General features: G+C 40.2%; 1 protein-coding gene across 1 annotated transcript in view; it reads left to right on the forward strand.

The window, feature by feature from the left end:
* Nucleotides 1–18,535, forward strand: part of TMX3 (thioredoxin related transmembrane protein 3) — a 58,628-nt gene that overhangs the window by 31,353 nt on the left and 8,740 nt on the right. Inside the window, exons 9-12 of the mRNA XM_019545293.1 lie at nucleotides 5,884–5,950; nucleotides 14,415–14,513; nucleotides 16,875–16,932; nucleotides 18,028–18,081. Of these exons, the coding sequence (XP_019400838.1) occupies nucleotides 5,884–5,950; nucleotides 14,415–14,513; nucleotides 16,875–16,932; nucleotides 18,028–18,081 (278 nt within the window). The remainder of the gene's footprint in view (nucleotides 1–5,883; nucleotides 5,951–14,414; nucleotides 14,514–16,874; nucleotides 16,933–18,027; nucleotides 18,082–18,535) is intronic.

Consider the following 18,535-nt stretch of genomic DNA (forward strand, 5'->3'; position numbering starts at 1 on the left):
GACCTTTTCTCCTCTCCCCTCCCTCCCCCTGCACTTTTTTTTTTTAAGACCTCTTATCCGGCCACTCCCTAGCCAGCTGATGTTTGAGCATGTGCAAAGGAGGCATCGGGTACTTTTTGTGTACGTTGGTGGGGAATCTCCTTTAAAGGTTTGAAACTTAATTAAGTTAATTTTTTTTCTTTTTGATCTTCACAAAGGTAGTCTGAAGTGACTTGCATATCGCTTTTAAAAATGTGCAGCTATCCTGCCGCCTTAAGAAAATGAAATGTAAGCTGATAAATATGTCATAACTTTAGAGCAGTTTTAATGGCGTGATTACAAAACAATGGGTGCCTATACATGAGCACAGAGGCTGTTCCGATTCACTGGAATGCCATAGAGTCTGCTGGAGTGTGGCAGTTCCCACATTCCAGCAGCCTCCTGCATCTAATGTATCAGCATCATCATGCTTACAAATGGCAGGGGATACTTGAACTAAAGCTCATTAGACGAGCTTTAGTTCAAGAACCCCACCACCATTTTTAAGCCTGGGAACACTGATACATAGGGCAGCTCTCATAACTGCTCTCATTAAAGCACTGCCTCCCTTACCCCCGAAGAGCATGTGAAGGTGTCAGATGTTCTATGTGTTTACAGGCTTCTACCAAAAATGCCAGTACTAACTGGGATCTGAACTCTTGCTTCATTTCTCTTGTAGTTATTTGTAGTTGGGACTAGTGCAGGTCTAGTGGTTTAACATTATATTAAAACTTGTATTGGTAATGTCAAAATGATATCCTTTTTCTATTGTCTAGGTACTTTTTCAGCATCATTTTAAAACTAAAAATGTCCATTTATAAAATTAAGTTAGTATGTCTTGCACAATTCTCAATGTACACAGATATATTTAAAATCTAAACACCTCCTGTCCTGCAGCTTTAAATTATGTAGGCCAGGAGTGGTCAACTAGTAGCATGAGTGCCATAAGTGGCGCAGGTGGATTCTGTGTTGCATGTAGCAGATTGGGGAGGGGACAGACAGTACCATGGCAGATAGGGCAGGGAGCAGAAAGCAGAGCATTGAAGTAAATAGGTAACACAAGATGGAGCAGAAAGTGGAGCAGCAAATCTGGCAGAGGAAAGGTAGCACTCAAGGAGGATATGGGGCTAATTTGTGGCACACTTTCAAAAAAAAGTTAGGCCCCTGATCCAGGCCACAAACAGACATTCACTTCTACTGGTGGAAATTTTTCAGAAATTTCCAATGACAGAAATGTTTCCAGGACAGGGAATGTACATCCATTCAGCTTGCAGTTGTCTCCTCTCTGCACTCTTGCTATCCCATGGTGATTCTGGATTGGGAAAAGCATGGAGAGCAGTTGCTGCTGCACTCCTGGTCTTTGTAGGTAATGGAGCTGTGGGAAGAAATTATCTGTTTCCCTAGACCCAGGATATCAAGGTCTGGGAAATGACAGGGGACTTTGCTATGAAGTGCCCAACTACTCGGACAAGGGGCCCCAGTCTGAGAAGTGGATAGGGTAGCCATTCAGCTTCCGGTGGCTGGGAGCCAAGCTGAATGAGCAGCATCCACAATCAGTACAGCAATAGGAGGCTTTACCCTGCTGCTCCAGTCTCTATGCGGACTGGAGCAGCAAAGCTGCCTGACTGTTTCCCCAACCAGGCAGTCCCCAGTCTGAGAGAGGACAAGGAGCATTCCCCCACTTCTTTAGTCTCCTGATGGGGAATGTACAAGTGTGCACTCTTGCAACCCCTACAAGGAAGATCTTGCAGGAGAGCTTTCTCTTGGAAGGGGGCATGTTCTGCTAGGACAAATTTGAGTGACAGCTTGTACATTCGTCACTTCTACTGGAAAAACGATGATTCTCCTACTAGAAATGTGATGTCTGTACTTGCTCCTACCAAATGAATATAAACTTTTAATTCCAAAATCTAGTTGCTTCACCTCCCATCCCCCACTATGGCTTAAGTGGAAAAATGCTACCATAAGCTCCTAGTGTAGAATGATACTGGCCCAGAGATTTATTTATATATTTATTGTCACCAGTTTTTAAAAAAGTATCCAGATGTGCAGCAGTAGAGCAGATGGACCCTCTTTCTATTCTAGTTTCTCACTTAGTTGTTGTTAATTGCATCTTCTGTTGTATTTTTGTGAAGTGAAACTTCCTTTTAGTATATCGAGTTTTAAGATTTTTTTTTTTTAAAGAAGTTTTTCTGTTTTATATTTTTTGCAGGAAAAGTACATTGAGGTTGCTTCGGAACTAATTGTTTACACATACTTTTTTTCTGCTTCAGAAGATGTGCTACCTGAGGTAAACTATTTTTGTTTTTTCAAATGTTAACCTTTTCTAATTATAAATGGTATTTAGCAGAACGATAGCATTTTTGTTCTATTTCTTCCTTTAAACAATATTAGGACAAATTGATGATGGTTCACTAATACTGATGTTCCTGTTATATGACTGTTTTTTACCTCCATGGCAGATTAATTGCAAATAATATATTGGCAGATCCATGCTGATGAATTGGTACATATTCACTTAAAGCACCTAGGAGAAAATATATGGACTGGAATTTGATTTAGTTAGTCAATACTCTACACAGGGCTGCCCAGCTGGTGGCCTGTGGCTTGACAGTGCAGCCTGTGCAATCTTTGCTGGTGTGAGCCCTAGGTACTTTGAAGTTTGGCACCTCTACTGCTCTCCATTTAACTGAAAACCTCATCTTTTGCTAGCAGTACCAAAATTACTATCATTAGTAAAAGGTGAAGACTTTTATCAAATTATTCAATTTAACATACATAAAATTCATGCAAGAATTCAGTTGTTTTCTTTCATTATTCCCTTGGCATGGGCAAATGTCTTTGTCAGAGAAGATTTATGGGGTGCAGTAGGGAACCTAAATAAAATAGTGTTTCAGGAGCCTCTTTTAATTCTCTTCTCATGCTCTTCTAACTTATCACAGCTCATTTGAAGATCTAAAATTGAACCGAGCCTGAATTTATTCTCCGGCTTCTCCAAACAGAACCATTTTAATGTCTTTTTATGCCAAATTTATTTTACTAAGTAACTTACTGATTTTTATTTCTAGATTATTGTTTGCTTAATCTGCACTAGCAGCTATTGATTTTTTGACAAATTTAAGAAAGTAAAAATATGCTGAGAATTATCAATGCACTGATTTTTTTATGTAAGAATCTATCACTTGTAGATAAGATTTTTTTCATCCCTACTTTCCCCACACCTAGTTAGGTGAAGTGGGGGTAGAATTCCCTGGAAAAGATGGGAAGAATGACCTTACACACAACTTTAGTCCAAGAACTGGTTACTAAAAAGGACCCCCAAAGGCACTATTCTTTATGTATATTTAGGTCTTACTGTAGTTGTACCCATGTATGGATTCTTACTTATGAGCTCAGCTCCTTAAAAAGATTCTGAGCTTCAGAAAAAGTCAGTGTCTGGATCCAAAGTCTTGGTCAGTGCAATAGCCCAGCTCTCTATTAGATTTAACTGTGCAAGAAAAGTAGCATTCGGTCAAAAATAATCTCAGGAACGCAAAAGGCTTTGTTCGCCCTATTTTGGTGATGGTCCTGCTCTTCAGTATCATTTTAAAGTGAGTGATTAACTGTCAGGATCTCCTAACTGATTGTGAGTTTCTAATAAGGGACAAAACAGTGCTGTTTGTCAAAAAGCTCTCACAGAAAAAGGAAGGACCTAAAGAACATTAAGAAAGGCTAGTTGGTAGTGAAAATGGCCCTACAAATAATAATGGATGAAACAGATACTGTAAGCAAGTCCAGCTATTGCACTGACTATGACTTTGGATCCATATGCTGACTTTTTCTGAAGCTCAGAGTCTTTTTAAGGAGCTGAACTCATAAATAAGGATCCATACATAACATGTTATTTAAAAAAATATATAATCTCAAGAGTTCCCAGGTAGATTATTTTGTGTACTTTCACTTCTGGCCAATTGGCTGAGATTCTCCTTAACATCAAAGCATTCTGCTCCAGAGTGCAGAAATGAACCAGTTTCTGAGAGGAGAAAAATACTGAGGTATAATCCAGTGCCAGTTGTTAAATACTGTGCTCTTCACATGGCAGGTAGACCAGACCAATTCAGAAGAGTTTGTGTTACAATCTTATGCAGCTTAATGAAGGTACTACTTGGCAGTTACCTACATTTATTCTGATACTGCTTGAAGAAAGAACTGTAACTCGGTACAGTAAAAGCTCTGTTAACCAGCATTTTACTAACTGGAATACTCTGTTAACCAGAATTTCCAATATCCCCCAATATAAATCCTCTCTTTAGCAACAAGAATCTTTGCCAAGTTTAGCCAGCATGGAGAAAAAAAAGCAGGGCGCACACGCCCCCTCCCCCAGCAGGAACATCTGCAGGGAAGCGGGAGGGGAAAAGGAGCTGCGTGGTATAGGGTGAGCTGCCTCTGCAGGCTGGAGCTGGGGCAGCACTGGGCTCTTCCCGGCAGGGGTGACCACACTGCATTCTTGTCTTCCTTGATAGGTATACCTCTCAGATAACCAGAATTTATGATAACTGGCACCTCTCTTACTCCACTCATGCCAGATAACAAAGCTTTGACTGTGGTTGATTTCCCCCTTACCAGAGGTTATTATGGTCCCTATGATTCTGAGTGGAGAAATGAAGAAGGGTGAATATTCAGGTATACTAGGGTTTTGAGTTACAAGAGAACTGAGTTATAATAAAATTGATTGTAAAGAAAAAATGCTAGGCAAAACAACCACGTAGTGCCTTTTTTTTTCTTTATGTAAAGTAGGTGTGGGCTAGAGACTTTGTTGGGTTATTGGTTATTCCATTGCCTTTGTAACAACTCTTAAGGTTGCTGATAGACGTTAATTTAGTTACGTGATTGGGATCCAACTAATTTTATCACAGATCCCAATGATCACGTGTCCTGCCATGTATTTGTGTCAGATCCCATCACATGCTGAGACGATTTAAAGCCATACTGTGAAGCCCATATGTGGCTGCAGAGCAAGTCTTTTAAGAATTCTAGGGTATTTTAAAACACATGTTCTGCAGCTTTGCATGCAGGGTAGCACTGAAAACAAGCATGCTGGCCCCTTGGATCTCTGTAGACTGCAGCCCAGGACTTCTAAAAACCAAGCACTGCACCCATGAGGCTTAACATGCTGCACATTCAAATGAAAGTACAATATAAACCAGCCACAAAAATGATTTATATTACAACTAATTTGCAATTTTATGGTGCCATAAACTGGTTGAAGCTGTGGCAAGTTACAGTTTATTGCGTAATTAATGTGTTAATAGCATGATAATTGTAGTGTCTGCCAGGGTCCTACGTGACTTGGACTATGGCTTTTGAAAGTGATTTTTCTTAAATACCTCAAATTAAATTTGTGTACATGTGACTTGCATTTCTTTATTCCAGAAATAATAAAAGCTGTCAGTTTTCGTCATATCAATTGGAGTCATTGAAGCATGATGCTTTTGAAAATTTAGCTGTATATTTAAGTCTAAATTTAGACCCAACTTTTAAGTATCTTAGCCTTTAACCTCTCCCCTCCCCCCCCATTCCATGCATTTAACAATATAAATATACTAAGTATTAATGTTAATTTTCTTTTCTGTTCTTTTTCTGCTGCATACTTGGCCTTGTGATCAAACTTCAGTCCTTTTGAACAGAAAAGGACAAAATGGTTAAAAGCTGCTAGGAAGAGTAGATGTTTGATCTTCTACATTGTAAAAATAATACCTTTTGTTTTGTCTAATTTGTTGGAAATTATATGGGTCTTAATGCTTAGTTAAAGTTGGCCTCAGGTGGAAAAATGCAAAAGTATTCTTAATTATTCATGAGAACTTAAAGAATACTTCACTTTTTCAGTATGTGACACTGCCTGAACTGCCTGCTGTTGTGGTCTTCAAAGATGGAAGTTATTTTGTATATGATGGTAAGTACAAGTGTTCATCCTTTACCTACAAGTGACAATTCAAGGTCTTTATAGGGAAGTTGAGGCCTGTGTGTGGGAGAAACCTCAAAAGATTGCCAGTATATAATGGATAAATTCTCTTTTCGGAGAATTTGAGGAGGAATATGAATGAACTAAACTTCAGTTAAATGTATCAGTTATTTTTTTTTTTATTCTTTATTTTCTACTGGACCAAAATAATTCTGTAAACAGAGTAAAAAGAACATTCATTCAGAGAAGCATGAGCTTTCATGAGCTACTTTGTCAGGTACTACGAACAGACTTGCCCCTTTGTAATATAGACAGCAGAACAAAGGGTCACTGTAAGTAGTTCATGGTATATACGAAACTGGTTGGCAAGCAAGTGAATGAACCTCAAGTGTTTTAAAATCAGTGTTACTTGTTCCAGTGAGGATGTGATCTGTTGATGAAGGATTCTGAGGGATTCTATTGCCTGTGTCTTGAGGTTGGTATCATAGCTGGTTAGTAGGATCTGAGTCAGGCTCTAATTTTGAGTAGCTATGGTGCTGGGTTTATATTTTAAGTGTAGGAATCCCTGCTTCTGATACTTAAGGTGTGAATTCTGGTTGGTGGGATCAGAGCACACACAGTTGTAACACGGATTGACAGTAGATGATGGAACTAGCGATGTGCTTAGAATGAAAGCTGGTAGCATGGAAGTAACTAGCAGTTGGCTTGTTTCCTGGAAGCAGACTTTGAGATCTGTCGTAAATAAATATATTGGCATATGGTCAAGGAGTGGTCATGTGTGTACCCATGGCACTGCTGTTCATCTGTAGGTATAGGGAGTCTCTAAATCTGAAATAGTTATGTTGGAGATGTGCAATTTATCTCTCTATATTTAAAGAAAAGTAACATGTCACATCTGTAAAGGTGATTTTGGCTAACTTTTAAATAACTCATACCATCTACGTTATTGAATTTTTAATATAGCCCTTTGAACATCTTAAAGTGCTATATACATGCTGAATATTTTAGAAACTTTCAAGTTATTTAACAGAATTAGATGTCCTACATTTTCATTCCACTGTTTTTACGGCACTTTGCAAAATATCATTCTCATTTTTGATCATTTCACAACCAAGTTGTTGGTTTAAAAAAAAAAGTTTCAGTCTTAGTTTCAGTGATGTAAGTGTGTAGCATGTCTGTGTATTTGTAGGAAAACATTCTTGATTAAGTTGGTATATAGCCGTATAGTTCCTTTCATCTTTCTGTTAATGAAGAACATATAAGATACCGCTTTTCTGTCCGTGACTACAGTTTCCCTTTGTTGGACGCCACAAGGAAGGCTGAAGTGAATTGTCTTTAAAGTTTCTATTAATTTTTGGTCTTCACTCCTGACCTGGATTTCCATTATTTGATGCAATGGTTTGAATGTAGTAGTTATGGTGATTTTTTCTCCATATTTCAGTTGAGAAATTACCCTTAAAAACAAACAAAGAAATAGGCTATGAATGAAAAAAAAATCTGTTGGGAATCCCTATCAAGAAATTCCACCAGGACTTTAACACTTCTACCCTTCCATTAAACTGACTTGGTAATATTCCACCAAGCAAATGTATTTCTGAGACACTGCTATGAAAGTTCACAATGCCCATATCACCACCACATGGTACAGGAAATCAACCAACTGCTATAGTTAATTCCATGACACCAGCTTGCATCCAAGGCATGCCATTAGTTTATATTTAAAAATATAAAAGCATATATATGGGTACATACACACACAATTTGACATTTTTCTTACTGGTGCTTAAGTTTTGTCAAAGCTAAACTAAGAAGATGCATTCTGTATGAACTAAAAACATTGAATTTGCCACTTGAAATTTTAAGATTTAATTTTACAATTTGTCACTTAATCTCAAAACTATCACACTTTCCACTACACTTTAATCATAAGTAAAAAAAGAGAAAAAGTCTAATATTGAAATACTGATGGAGAACAAATTCAAAGATGCACTTACCCCAGCATTAGTAGTTGACTGAATGGAGACATGAGTCTAATGCATAAAAGGGCTTGTGGAAGCGTTTCTTATGCTTAGATGCAAAATGAAGCAGTTTACTCAGGTAAACTGTTTTATAGTCTGCTCTTGGGATTTCCCCAGCAAGATGTTCTGTAAATGGAAATTGAAACTGAAACCTTTCAAATATAGTAACTGTTGCTTGCTGCCAGAATGGAAATCAAATGTAACACTTTAGGAGGATGTTGCATCTTTCTGTTAGTATAGAGGGAGTGCCATAAAACAATGCATAATTGTGTGGCTGTAAATACTACTTCTAAAACTAACCCTTAAGCAATACACATCTTTAACCAATTATAGTATCTTTACTTTCATGTGGTAAACTTGCTTTTAGATGGAATATTATTCATAGGATAACTGGATTACTTTAGAAGCAATATTCCTGGGGGTGGTTATATCCAATGGCTATTGTCAAAGTACCTAAAAATGAGAAATGCTAGGGAATGTGTGTTCCCTTCACTGTTAAATCAGAGGTGTCAAACATGGCCCACAGGCCAGATCCAGCCTGTGGACCCATGTGATCCAGCCTATGGATTGCTGGACTGGGTCCTTGCACTGCTTGCATGTGAGGGCTAGACCTGGCTCCATGCACACAGCAGGCAGCTTTGGGGTCGGTCTGTGATGCTGCATGCAGTCCATGCCTGGATCTCCTGTGCTGTGTTCAGCATCAGAGCCTAGACTGCACCACATGCAGCACAAGCCCCAAGGCCAACGTTTGGTGCCTGTGGGGATCAACGTGGTCATGCATGCTGCACGTGGCACAGGGCTGGTACTTGCTGCATGCAGTGCCCTGCTGACTAGCATTCAGGGGTATCTCCATGTCTGTCAGGGTGCTGTGTGGACTATGTGTCCTGTACTGTTCCCCACGTATTTCATGCAGCTGGTCCAGCCCCACGTACTATAGGCAGCACATGTCCCTGTGGTTTGCTGTTCATGTGGTCCTTGGGACTGATGTGGGGCATACAGGCGGGACAGGCCACATGCTCTGTATACGGCACAAGAGATCCAGAGTACAGGCTGGTGCTCTGGACTGACCGCTTTGGTGGGGGAAATGATGCACCCAATAATTATGCTAATTAAGCCAAATGTGCATATTAGCATCTCTAACATAACAGATTCAATTTATAATAGGTGGGCTCCAATCAATGAAACCTTTCCCTTTTATGAAAGGTGTGCTTTGGGGTTAAGCTGAAGCTGGACCAGGTAATTCCTGGCTTGGTGAATGAATGCTGACCAAAGCTTGCCATCCAGCAGGCTTACTGTGAGGGTATTTCATAGTGATGGACAAAGACAAGATAAAGTCAACACCAAAAGTTACCAAAAGTGAACAGCAACCACAATCAGCTGTAGGCAGTGCAGTGGTTATGGAAATTTAAACAATTAAAGGACCAGAGGAACATTACTAAATTTCCAACCACAAGTAACATTTCCTGAGCAAGCTACTCCTTCAGAGAGGCCTAGTGACAGGCATGGTGGTGGTTGCCTAGCAACCCTAGCGCATTACAATGCCCACTCACTCACTAAGTGACTGATAATACAACTGCCGCCCAAATGCTGAAGTTTAATGTCACATGCACGTACATCAGACAGATATAGTTGCTCAATACCACTCTGGCCAAGTGTATTTTCTCACTTCTACACTAACATTTTGGGGATCACCTAGCTCCTTCTGTTAGATTAAGGAGTAGGTTCCCTTACACAACAGTAAGACTTCAGTGAAGTGGTGAAATCTCTTGATTTCTCTGGGGGTTTGCTAGGTCCACAACCTTGAGGCTGGGTCAAGACCCTAACCAGTCCCTGGTGGTCTACTTGGACACGAGAGATGATTGCCTTTTTAAAAGCAGTCAGTACCTCGTGTACTAAAACCAGTTAGGATCCATTCATTCCTGTCAGGCGCACATTTTCTGCTCATTGCCCAGTCAACTTTATAGTCTCCTCAAGAGGTATTTGATACATGTTCACACGAAATGCTTATTCTATGAAGCATGCTCACTAGACTTTCATGCCACTGGGTCTGGTCCACATTCTGCAGGCAGCATGCTATGCGCCCAGTGCCAGCCCGCAGGATAATAAAATAAGATAGAAAAACAGACATCCCTGAAAAAGAGATCCTTTCAACTCAACCAGACTGAAGTATAGTTTATTCTAAAAACAATTTTATAGGTTGCAGAGATCTATAAATAAAAACTCTTGTTTCTTATCCCATTTAATTAAAATTAAGGCTCTACTGCATTATTTACTTGTAGCAAAGAGTTTGGCAACCTATAGCACATTGGATCTGCCCAGGAATAGGGGGGCTTCAGCAGTGGGAAGCTTTGCTGAGCCAAGAGGGTAGGGAGAAGTTGCTGAATCCTAGTGCCAGCCTGTCTCAGACATCAGCTGAGACCATCAGAAAACATTGCTGGCCTCTGGTCTAGAATCACAAGAAAAGAAACAGCTCTTGCCAGCTGTCAGTGATCTGGCTCATTAACTTACTCACTGAGGGAGATAAGGAGCAACCCCTCCCTGCCCTGCTTGGTTGGGAGCCTATAAGTCAGTCTCCCACTCCCTGTGCAAGTGCCCTAGCCACTAAGCCAGGGGTAGGTAACCCCTGGCATGAGTGCCAGAGCGTGGCACACAAAGGCATTTTGCATGGCACATGAGCCTGTGGGTGGACAGCAGGGAAGGGGCTGGGGCTGTATTGCCTCAACAAGCATCAGGCTTCTCGCAGCTCCCCCGCTGTCTGCCCCGGGTACACCAATATCTTGCAAGTTGAAGTTGCAGATGTTTTTGGCACTTCCCCAGAAACGTTGCCAACCCCTGCATTAGGCTGTTGGACTAACCTGTGAGGGTTCTCTCTGTAATTCCCTTTTCTCCTGATGTGGTTTTTCCATGGCTATAGTTTATTGAGTATGTTCTTGAGTGATTTGGATCCTTGCAGGTACCTGTGCAACTAGAATACAATTTCAGCACGGAAATTAAGAGCAATATGTAGCTAAGTGCATAAAGTGCCAAAAATTGCAGTTCCAGGGCTGTTCTAGGCACTTAAAGGCAAAAAGGGATTTATCCCATAAATGTCAGCAAAGATAGCTAAGTGCTGACAGTCAAAAAGCCCGAGGCTGAATGTATTCAGGTCTTTGCAGGTTAGTCTAAGCTTCAGAGATTAAGCTGAAAAGCAAGTGAACAGACATTCACTTTAGATTCAGGAAATGTGGCTCAGGCCAGAAGTCGGGGAGGGGGGCACTAGAGCTTGCCTCCCAGCCTACCAGTCGCTGCCAAAGGTGGCCAGGACCCAGCCTGGGGCTAGTATGCTGGAAGGTGGGGATTTAAATCCCCTTCCTGGCCCACATGGGACCCCAGCCTGGGTCTGCCTGAGCGGGTGGCAGTGCCTGCCAGTTTTATGCCCCCCACTCCCACCACTCCATGACCTGACAGGGTAGGGATGGCATCCCCTTCCAGACTGAGGAGATGGTGGGTAGAGAAAAAGGTAGTGGCACTGAATTTATAAAAGCTTGAACAAGAATAGTCCTTTCTCTGAAGTGAGCCTGTATTGAACACAGCACTTTGCAATCTCACGCACATGACCGAACAACAAAAAGCCTTTGCCTAAGCTAAGATGCATCCCAGTAAAACACAGTGAGAATGCACACAACTTCGTCTAACTTAAGATGGAATTTAATAAACCACAAAGATGAGAGAAAGTATTGCATAAGTCTTAATATAATCCTGAGGGCAGAGCATCTTCTTACAGCCAGGTATTCAGGAAGTCCTTGGGGATTCAGCAGGTGGTCTTAGGTGTTGGAGTGGAGATCCCATAAGCCTCTTATCAACTTGGGTTTCTGCAGGTGCACATGCACCCCCTTCATGCCTTTGGGTGCCTTGACATTATGCTTGTCACTTATAGCACCTTTGGCAGGACTCTCATGCATTCAGTGTCTTTTGTTTCTGCTTAGGTATTCCAGTCTCCCACCTTGTACAGGTTCTACTTTATAATGTAAATGCAGTTGTCTACTTTCTTTGGTCACACTGGCATAAACTGTCTGCGACCCTCTCCTGTTCCCTTAGCTCCATCTCCAGCACACATGTGTGATGATTGCCAGGTCTTTGCCAACACCACCTCCTTCTCAGTCTGGTCCTGCAGGGCTTGACCCTGTGCTCACAAGTGGCAGGAAACCAGTTCCCCAGCCTCTTCCCCTCCCCGGTGGCCTCCGGGAGCTAAGGAGAATTATACCTCTTCTTCCCTCCCCTTATCAACTGCTTGTCTGCTTCTGTCTGTGTGAGAAGTGGGAGGGGATGAAGTCTGCTGATAGTCCCTCTCAGGCTGTTTCTCTCTTGCTCCCACCCTCTTCTACTCCAGCATGTAGCAGGGAGTAGCCTGGCAGGGGCTGCCCCCTTCTCCTCCAGCAGACCTAGCTACGGTCCCCAGTCAGGTTTCCCCCCCCCACCCCCTTTCAGCCAGCCCTCACTGCTCTGGCTAGAGAGCAGAGGGGCAGGACCAACCCTGCTCTGCTCCAGCAGACAGCACAGCCCAGCCCAGGGCTGCAGAGCATCCTGGGATGCTGGGGGACTGTGATTTAACTTGAACCAGGAAGGGGTCTGGGACAAAAGTTTCATAAACCAGTTTGACCTTAATCAGTTAAGTCTGATGCTACCTTCAACCAGGTTTATCTTAAACCAGTTTCAGCTATGTTGAAACTGGTTTATACGCATTGAGCTTATGTTTTGTTACAGGCTTAAACCAGTTTCTAATCACGTAAACTGGTTTATGTCTAACTTCTGTCCCTAGCCAATGAGAACAATGTGAATGCTGTCTCTTCTGCAACTTGATTACAACGTAAGTGGATGTGACAAACAAATGGTGGGGAAGAAACATTTATAAGATACTACAGTGAATTAGCCAGAGTCATGCAACAAGTCTGACTCAGCTGGGACTAAAGCAGAAGCCTTCAACACCCAGTTGAGTATTGTAGCCTAGAAACTGCCTACTCCCCCAAAGTTTAAAATTGATATTGACTTGGAGATGGTAGCGATATTTGATCTCCTAGGTTATCACTTCTTGAGGTTCAGAAAATGGATAATAACATAATGGCTAATCTTTACCTGTTGTTCTTAAACTGGCATCAAGGTTCATAACTTTTTAAAGTCTCTCTTGAAAATGATAGCAGCTCATTCTCAGAAGTGGCTAGGAACTTAGGGCATTTATACACATGCATTTTTGAGCTGTGATGTGCTAGAGATCCAGTGCATTGGAGTAGATTCAGTTAATCAAGTCTGCTCCACATGCGAGCTGACACGCACTGTGGTGCATCACACGCAGTTGAATAAGTGGCAAAACATGTGTCAACACTGAGAATGGCAGCAGTGTGCTTTTGAACTAAAATACCTTCAATGTGTTTTAGTTCAAAAGTATGCTGCCAACATTTTCTTAGTGCTGGTGCGCATTTCACTACTTATACAATTGTATGCGACACAGCGCTGGGCACTTTTAAAAGTGCCTGGCACTGTGGCACAAGCATATATACAAATGCCTATTAGTCCCTTGGCCATGAACTTTCTCAGGTTTGCTGTGATCAAATTATGATTAAGCTATTGAATGTTTTTTGTTAAACTTTTCAAGATGCATTTTAAATTGAAAGAAAAGGAAGGTTTTGTTTCACATTTTAAAGGGATTCTTGGAGGTTGTGGATGAGCAAGGAATGCTTAGTTACCTCAAAAATGAACTGTTTTTAATATATCAAGATATCTGCTCATTTAAGCACATGACAAATATTTGAACAGGTATACTCAAAAGCAATAAATTCATAGCAGTAGAAGGTGGACTTTCCAATTAGAGCTTTGCACTTGGAGCACGTTACTGCTGGGACACCAATCTGCTCGTTGGAGCAAAAAGAAATTTGTTGCAGGCAGGATTAGAAGCCAAAAAAAAAGTTTGGGAATTTCCAGGAGCAGACTTTATTTATTGATCAGGTAAATAAGCTCTGAAAGCTTATTGCCCTTGAATTAAGAGCAAAATAAATAAGGGGGGATCAAAGCTAGAACATCAGTAACATAATGATGGAATGGCAAGCACGATGTGAGTCAAAGGGTGGGAGCACCAGCAATATGCTGCAGGGTGCCTTGCCCTCCTGTTTCCCTCTTCATATGTCCCCTCTACCACGTTACCTTTTTTCACACTTCATTTGTAGTTTTTTGAAGAAAATGCTACCAGGCATGCTAATTCTGACTATTTTAGGAATGGATTGATTTGCGCCACACATTTTTATTTGGATTTTTAAGCAACATCTCTGGAATTAACAGGTAAGATATATAAATTTAGACATGGCCTGTCTGCTCCTAACACCATTTTTTCACGTTTAGCAGTTTTCTTACGGTTTTGTTGTTGCTAATATTCAGCATTTTTCTTCACTGTCTACACTTTTTTGTAGAGTATGAGGATGGTGATCTGTCATCTTGGATAAACCGAGAGAGATTTCAAGGGTATCTTAATGTAGATGGATTTACTTTGTATGAACTTGGAGATACAGGTAAGAAGCTCTCATCTTTGAACTATTTACAATATTTAGTTGAATTCTAACTTTAGCCATAATTTAAAACTGCTAAAAAGACATTTAAATCTCCAAAATAATTTCTGAGTTAAGGCTTATTACTGTCTAGTGTCTTCTGCCTATTCGTTGAAAAACTTGTGTGGGTCTCAATACTGTTATTGTAAAACTTATCTACCTTTTTTACTTCTGAAATAAGTTTTGGATCTGTTGCTCTTTATCGTAAGCAAACTTCCCACATTTGGACTGAAATTGATAGAAATGGATAGGAATATCAGTATTTACTTCAGTAGGTTTTGGATGAAGCCTCTACTTACAGCTCCAGAAGACAGTGTCCCTTACAATGAACTGCTCTGGAAAGTGAGCAGCTTCTCTGGATTGGTGATTACTGTTACAATTTATTCCTTGAGTTCTGTGAAAATGTATGTTTTTATGACAGGATTTAGTGAGCCTTGATCTGAGTTTGATGGATGCAAATATTGTTATCAGATTTTTGAGAGGCATGAGATTTACTGGGTATACACTTGACACTTTCAAATCAGAATGGATAAGGATTATTAGCATGTCAGAAAAAATTGGCAAGCAAAGTTTGTTGCAGATATTTAATGTTTTCTGTATCTGCGTGATACAAAAGTAAGTTTATGAGATGGAATGTGTTTTGTTTGGCTCTAAAGAGGTAGATTTGCAGCAGCAAGTAGTCTGTGGATGCCCAGTGTAAGAAGCCTGGAAGAGACCTTATTTCCCCTGCCACTCTCCCACCCCCAAGAAGCTTTCTTGAGGATTCTCTCCCCTACCTCCCTGCAAAGAGAACTTCAGTATTTTTGCATTTTATACACTCAGTCAATAGTGACCGGAAAAAGTCGGCGTCTTTATACACTACAACGAAGACCTATTCCACCTTCATGAACATGTGAAAAATAAGTTTTCATGATTTTAAATTGGAGTTGTGGTTCCTATATGTAAAAGTTCCAATACAGGTATAGGATAATGTCTGTCATCAGTCTTTATCTGTCACTGTTATCGGTGTTTATTTTCTTAATTTTGTGGACTTGAGACAAAATATTGTAATTTACCAATACATTTAAAAACCCATGCCAGAAGTCATGTCCAGTGCCTTTATTCATTCAGTATATGGCCTTTTAATGAGATTTGTTTCTCTGAAAACAGTTGAGAGAAGTTATAAGTGTCTTATTCTATCTTTATTACATAACACTTTAGAGTCTTAAAGGGACTAAAGCAAATGCCTCTGGGTGGAAGTATTGAAGAGAATCAGGACAAAGCCTCTCTCATTTTAGTTATTCATCCAACTACGTAGAAAATTGTCTCTAAGTGCATATTAGGGGCATGGCAGAATTGTATTTTCTACTTCCAGACCCTTGTATTCCTGCAATATTTGCTGAAAATACTGACCTCATCAGCCTTTGGTATCTCATGATTCCTCCCAGCCTGCTCAGTGCAACCACATTCAGTAGGGAGGTAATAGAGCCACAGGTTCAGAAAGGTGTAAAGCAGCACATCTTGACATCAGTTGGCCAGGTTTCCCAGTTACGGTGTGGGGAAAAAAATCTACCTTTCCTAACAAAGAGAAGAACAAATCAGCAAGCAACTTGGGGGACTTCTGGTAGTTTACCTAGTACAGTGGGTAATATAAACCATCCCAAGGTGCCACAAATCTACTATGAGCTAAAAGCCAAGACCATTATGTTCCAATATTTGGTCTCAGTTATATTCTACATGATTGTTCAATAAATCTGTGCACAGGGTCATTTGAAAATGAAGCCCTTCTGACAATGGACTGCGAATTAAGAAGCTATTTTTTCTGACCTGGTGGCACAGCCAAGAATTCAAATAAAATTCTTACATTTCTTCATGTAAGTTTTAAAGATAATACTCTCAAGTTTTAATTAAACAAATCAAACCAAAACAGTGGTAAATAAATTACGACAGTAATCATTTGAATGATTTAAAATAGATGGTAAATTGTGATACCATGTATACTAACTTTTTGTGGTGGTAGGAGGAGAGAGAGAAACTGTGAAAGAAACTTAAGCCATAACTTCCCCACTTTTTCACATAGCCACACTAATTTATTCCCTGTTTTAATTTGTCATCAATAGATTAAAGGAAAAAATGTCCCTCCTATCAGCATAGTTTCTTTAGGAAAGCTTGAACAATTTTTTTTTTTCTTGGTGCCCCCAAATTTGGGCTTGTTCTCGAGGGGGGGGGGAAAAACCAGCTCTGTGATCTAAGAGTTGGAAGATATACATCAAAACACAGTATTGTTTGATCTTCTCTTGCCCTACACAGTGATATGATGAATGTAAATATTATTCCTTTTTTTAGGAAAACTTGTGGCTATTGCAGTTATTGACGATAAAAACTCCTCAGTTGAACATACAAGGTACAGTATTACTGAGAGCCATTGTGCGCTGGGGAGAGGGGGAGAAACCGTACTTAAATTTCAAAAATAAAGCTGGATTTAATTCTACACTTCTTTATTGGAAGGAACATCTATATTCTTACTGAAGCTTTTTTGACTGTTCAGAAAAAAAGTGAGAGCTTAATGAAAGACCAGTGATCTGTGTGTGTTTTTCTGAGATAGTTAGATTAAGAAGTCCTTATCCTTCTGACTTTATTCAGTGGGTGGTCCCCAATCCCTTACATTACTCATTACATAGGCTTTAATGAGAAGTGCTATAAAAGACTAAACTAAATAAATAAACAAACTAGAATAAAAAGGAGAGCTTGGGGAGTAAAGGACAATAGTACATTGCTGCAGAAATGTTATTGTGTAAAATACTTCCAACTGCACTATGAGGTTTTTTTTCACTTTGTTTGCTGGGAATCTTGGGCTAAGTGGGTTTTTTTTTGCTTGTTTTTAATTATGATTCCAGTTATAAAAGTATGTACGCAGGCGGTTTAAAAGGCTTAATTTATACACCTGGGGTATGGACAGATATAACTATTTTAATTTTTCTAAGAATGTTGCAAATTGAGAACTAGTTCAGTTATCCCTGGTAAGAGGTGTCTGTCTTTGTCTATTACATGTTAAAACTTTCCTCAGCCCATTTCTAGCTAGGTAAGTATTTTGTAAGTATAATTGAGGGCACAAAATCCTGTACACAGTTCTGACATTTTTATTGAAATAGATGAATTAATAAAATTGTTATTGCTTTATTTATTTATTTATTTATTTATTTGCAGTATCATGTGTTGGGACTTCCTTTTGGCTTACAATGTACTTACTAGTTATTGGCCAATTAAAAATAGTTTGCAAGGTTTGTTGTTAGGGGTTGCCTCAACAGTGTTCAGTTTGTGATAAAGGTGCATGTTGCTATAGTGACAAAGGGAAGTTCACTGTTTTGTTGCTGACTAGATAGCATTTGTATTTATACAACAGGCTAAATGTTGTTTGAACTTTGGAAATCCCGAGCTGACTGCCAGTGGTTGTTTTTTGTGGGCTCTTTTTTAAATATTATTTTGTTTTCCTTAACAGGCTGAAGTCCATTATTCAAGAAGTTGCTAAAGAATATAGAGACCATTTTCATAGGTGGGTATATGTGAAATTATTCATAGATTCATAGAAGCAGGGTCGGAAGGGACCTTGTAAATCATCAAGTCCAACCCTCTGCCCTGGGCAAGAGAGAAAACTAGGCTCAAATGACCCCAACTAGGTAGACATCAAGCCTCCTCTTAAAGACCCCCAAGGTAGGAGCTATCACCACTTACCTTGGAATCATAGAAGTAGGGTCGGAAGGGACCTTGTAGCTCTTCAAGTCTGACCCCCCCGCCTGGGCAGGAGAAAAAGACTGGACTCAAATGATTCCAGCCAGGTAGTCATCAAGCCTCTTCTTAAAGATCCCAAGGGTAGGAGCCAGCACCACTTCCCTAGGAAGTTAGTTCCAGCTCCTAGCCACCCTAACTGTGAAGTAGTTCTTGCGGATGTCTAATCTAAATCTACTCTCTAATAACCTGTGTCCATTGTTCCTTGTCATGCCAGGGGG

The sequence above is a fragment of the Crocodylus porosus genome, unplaced genomic scaffold, assembly GCF_001723895.1.
Source record: "Crocodylus porosus isolate Cpor-Errol unplaced genomic scaffold, CroPor_comp1, whole genome shotgun sequence".
Lineage (NCBI taxonomy): Eukaryota > Metazoa > Chordata > Crocodylia > Crocodylidae > Crocodylus > Crocodylus porosus.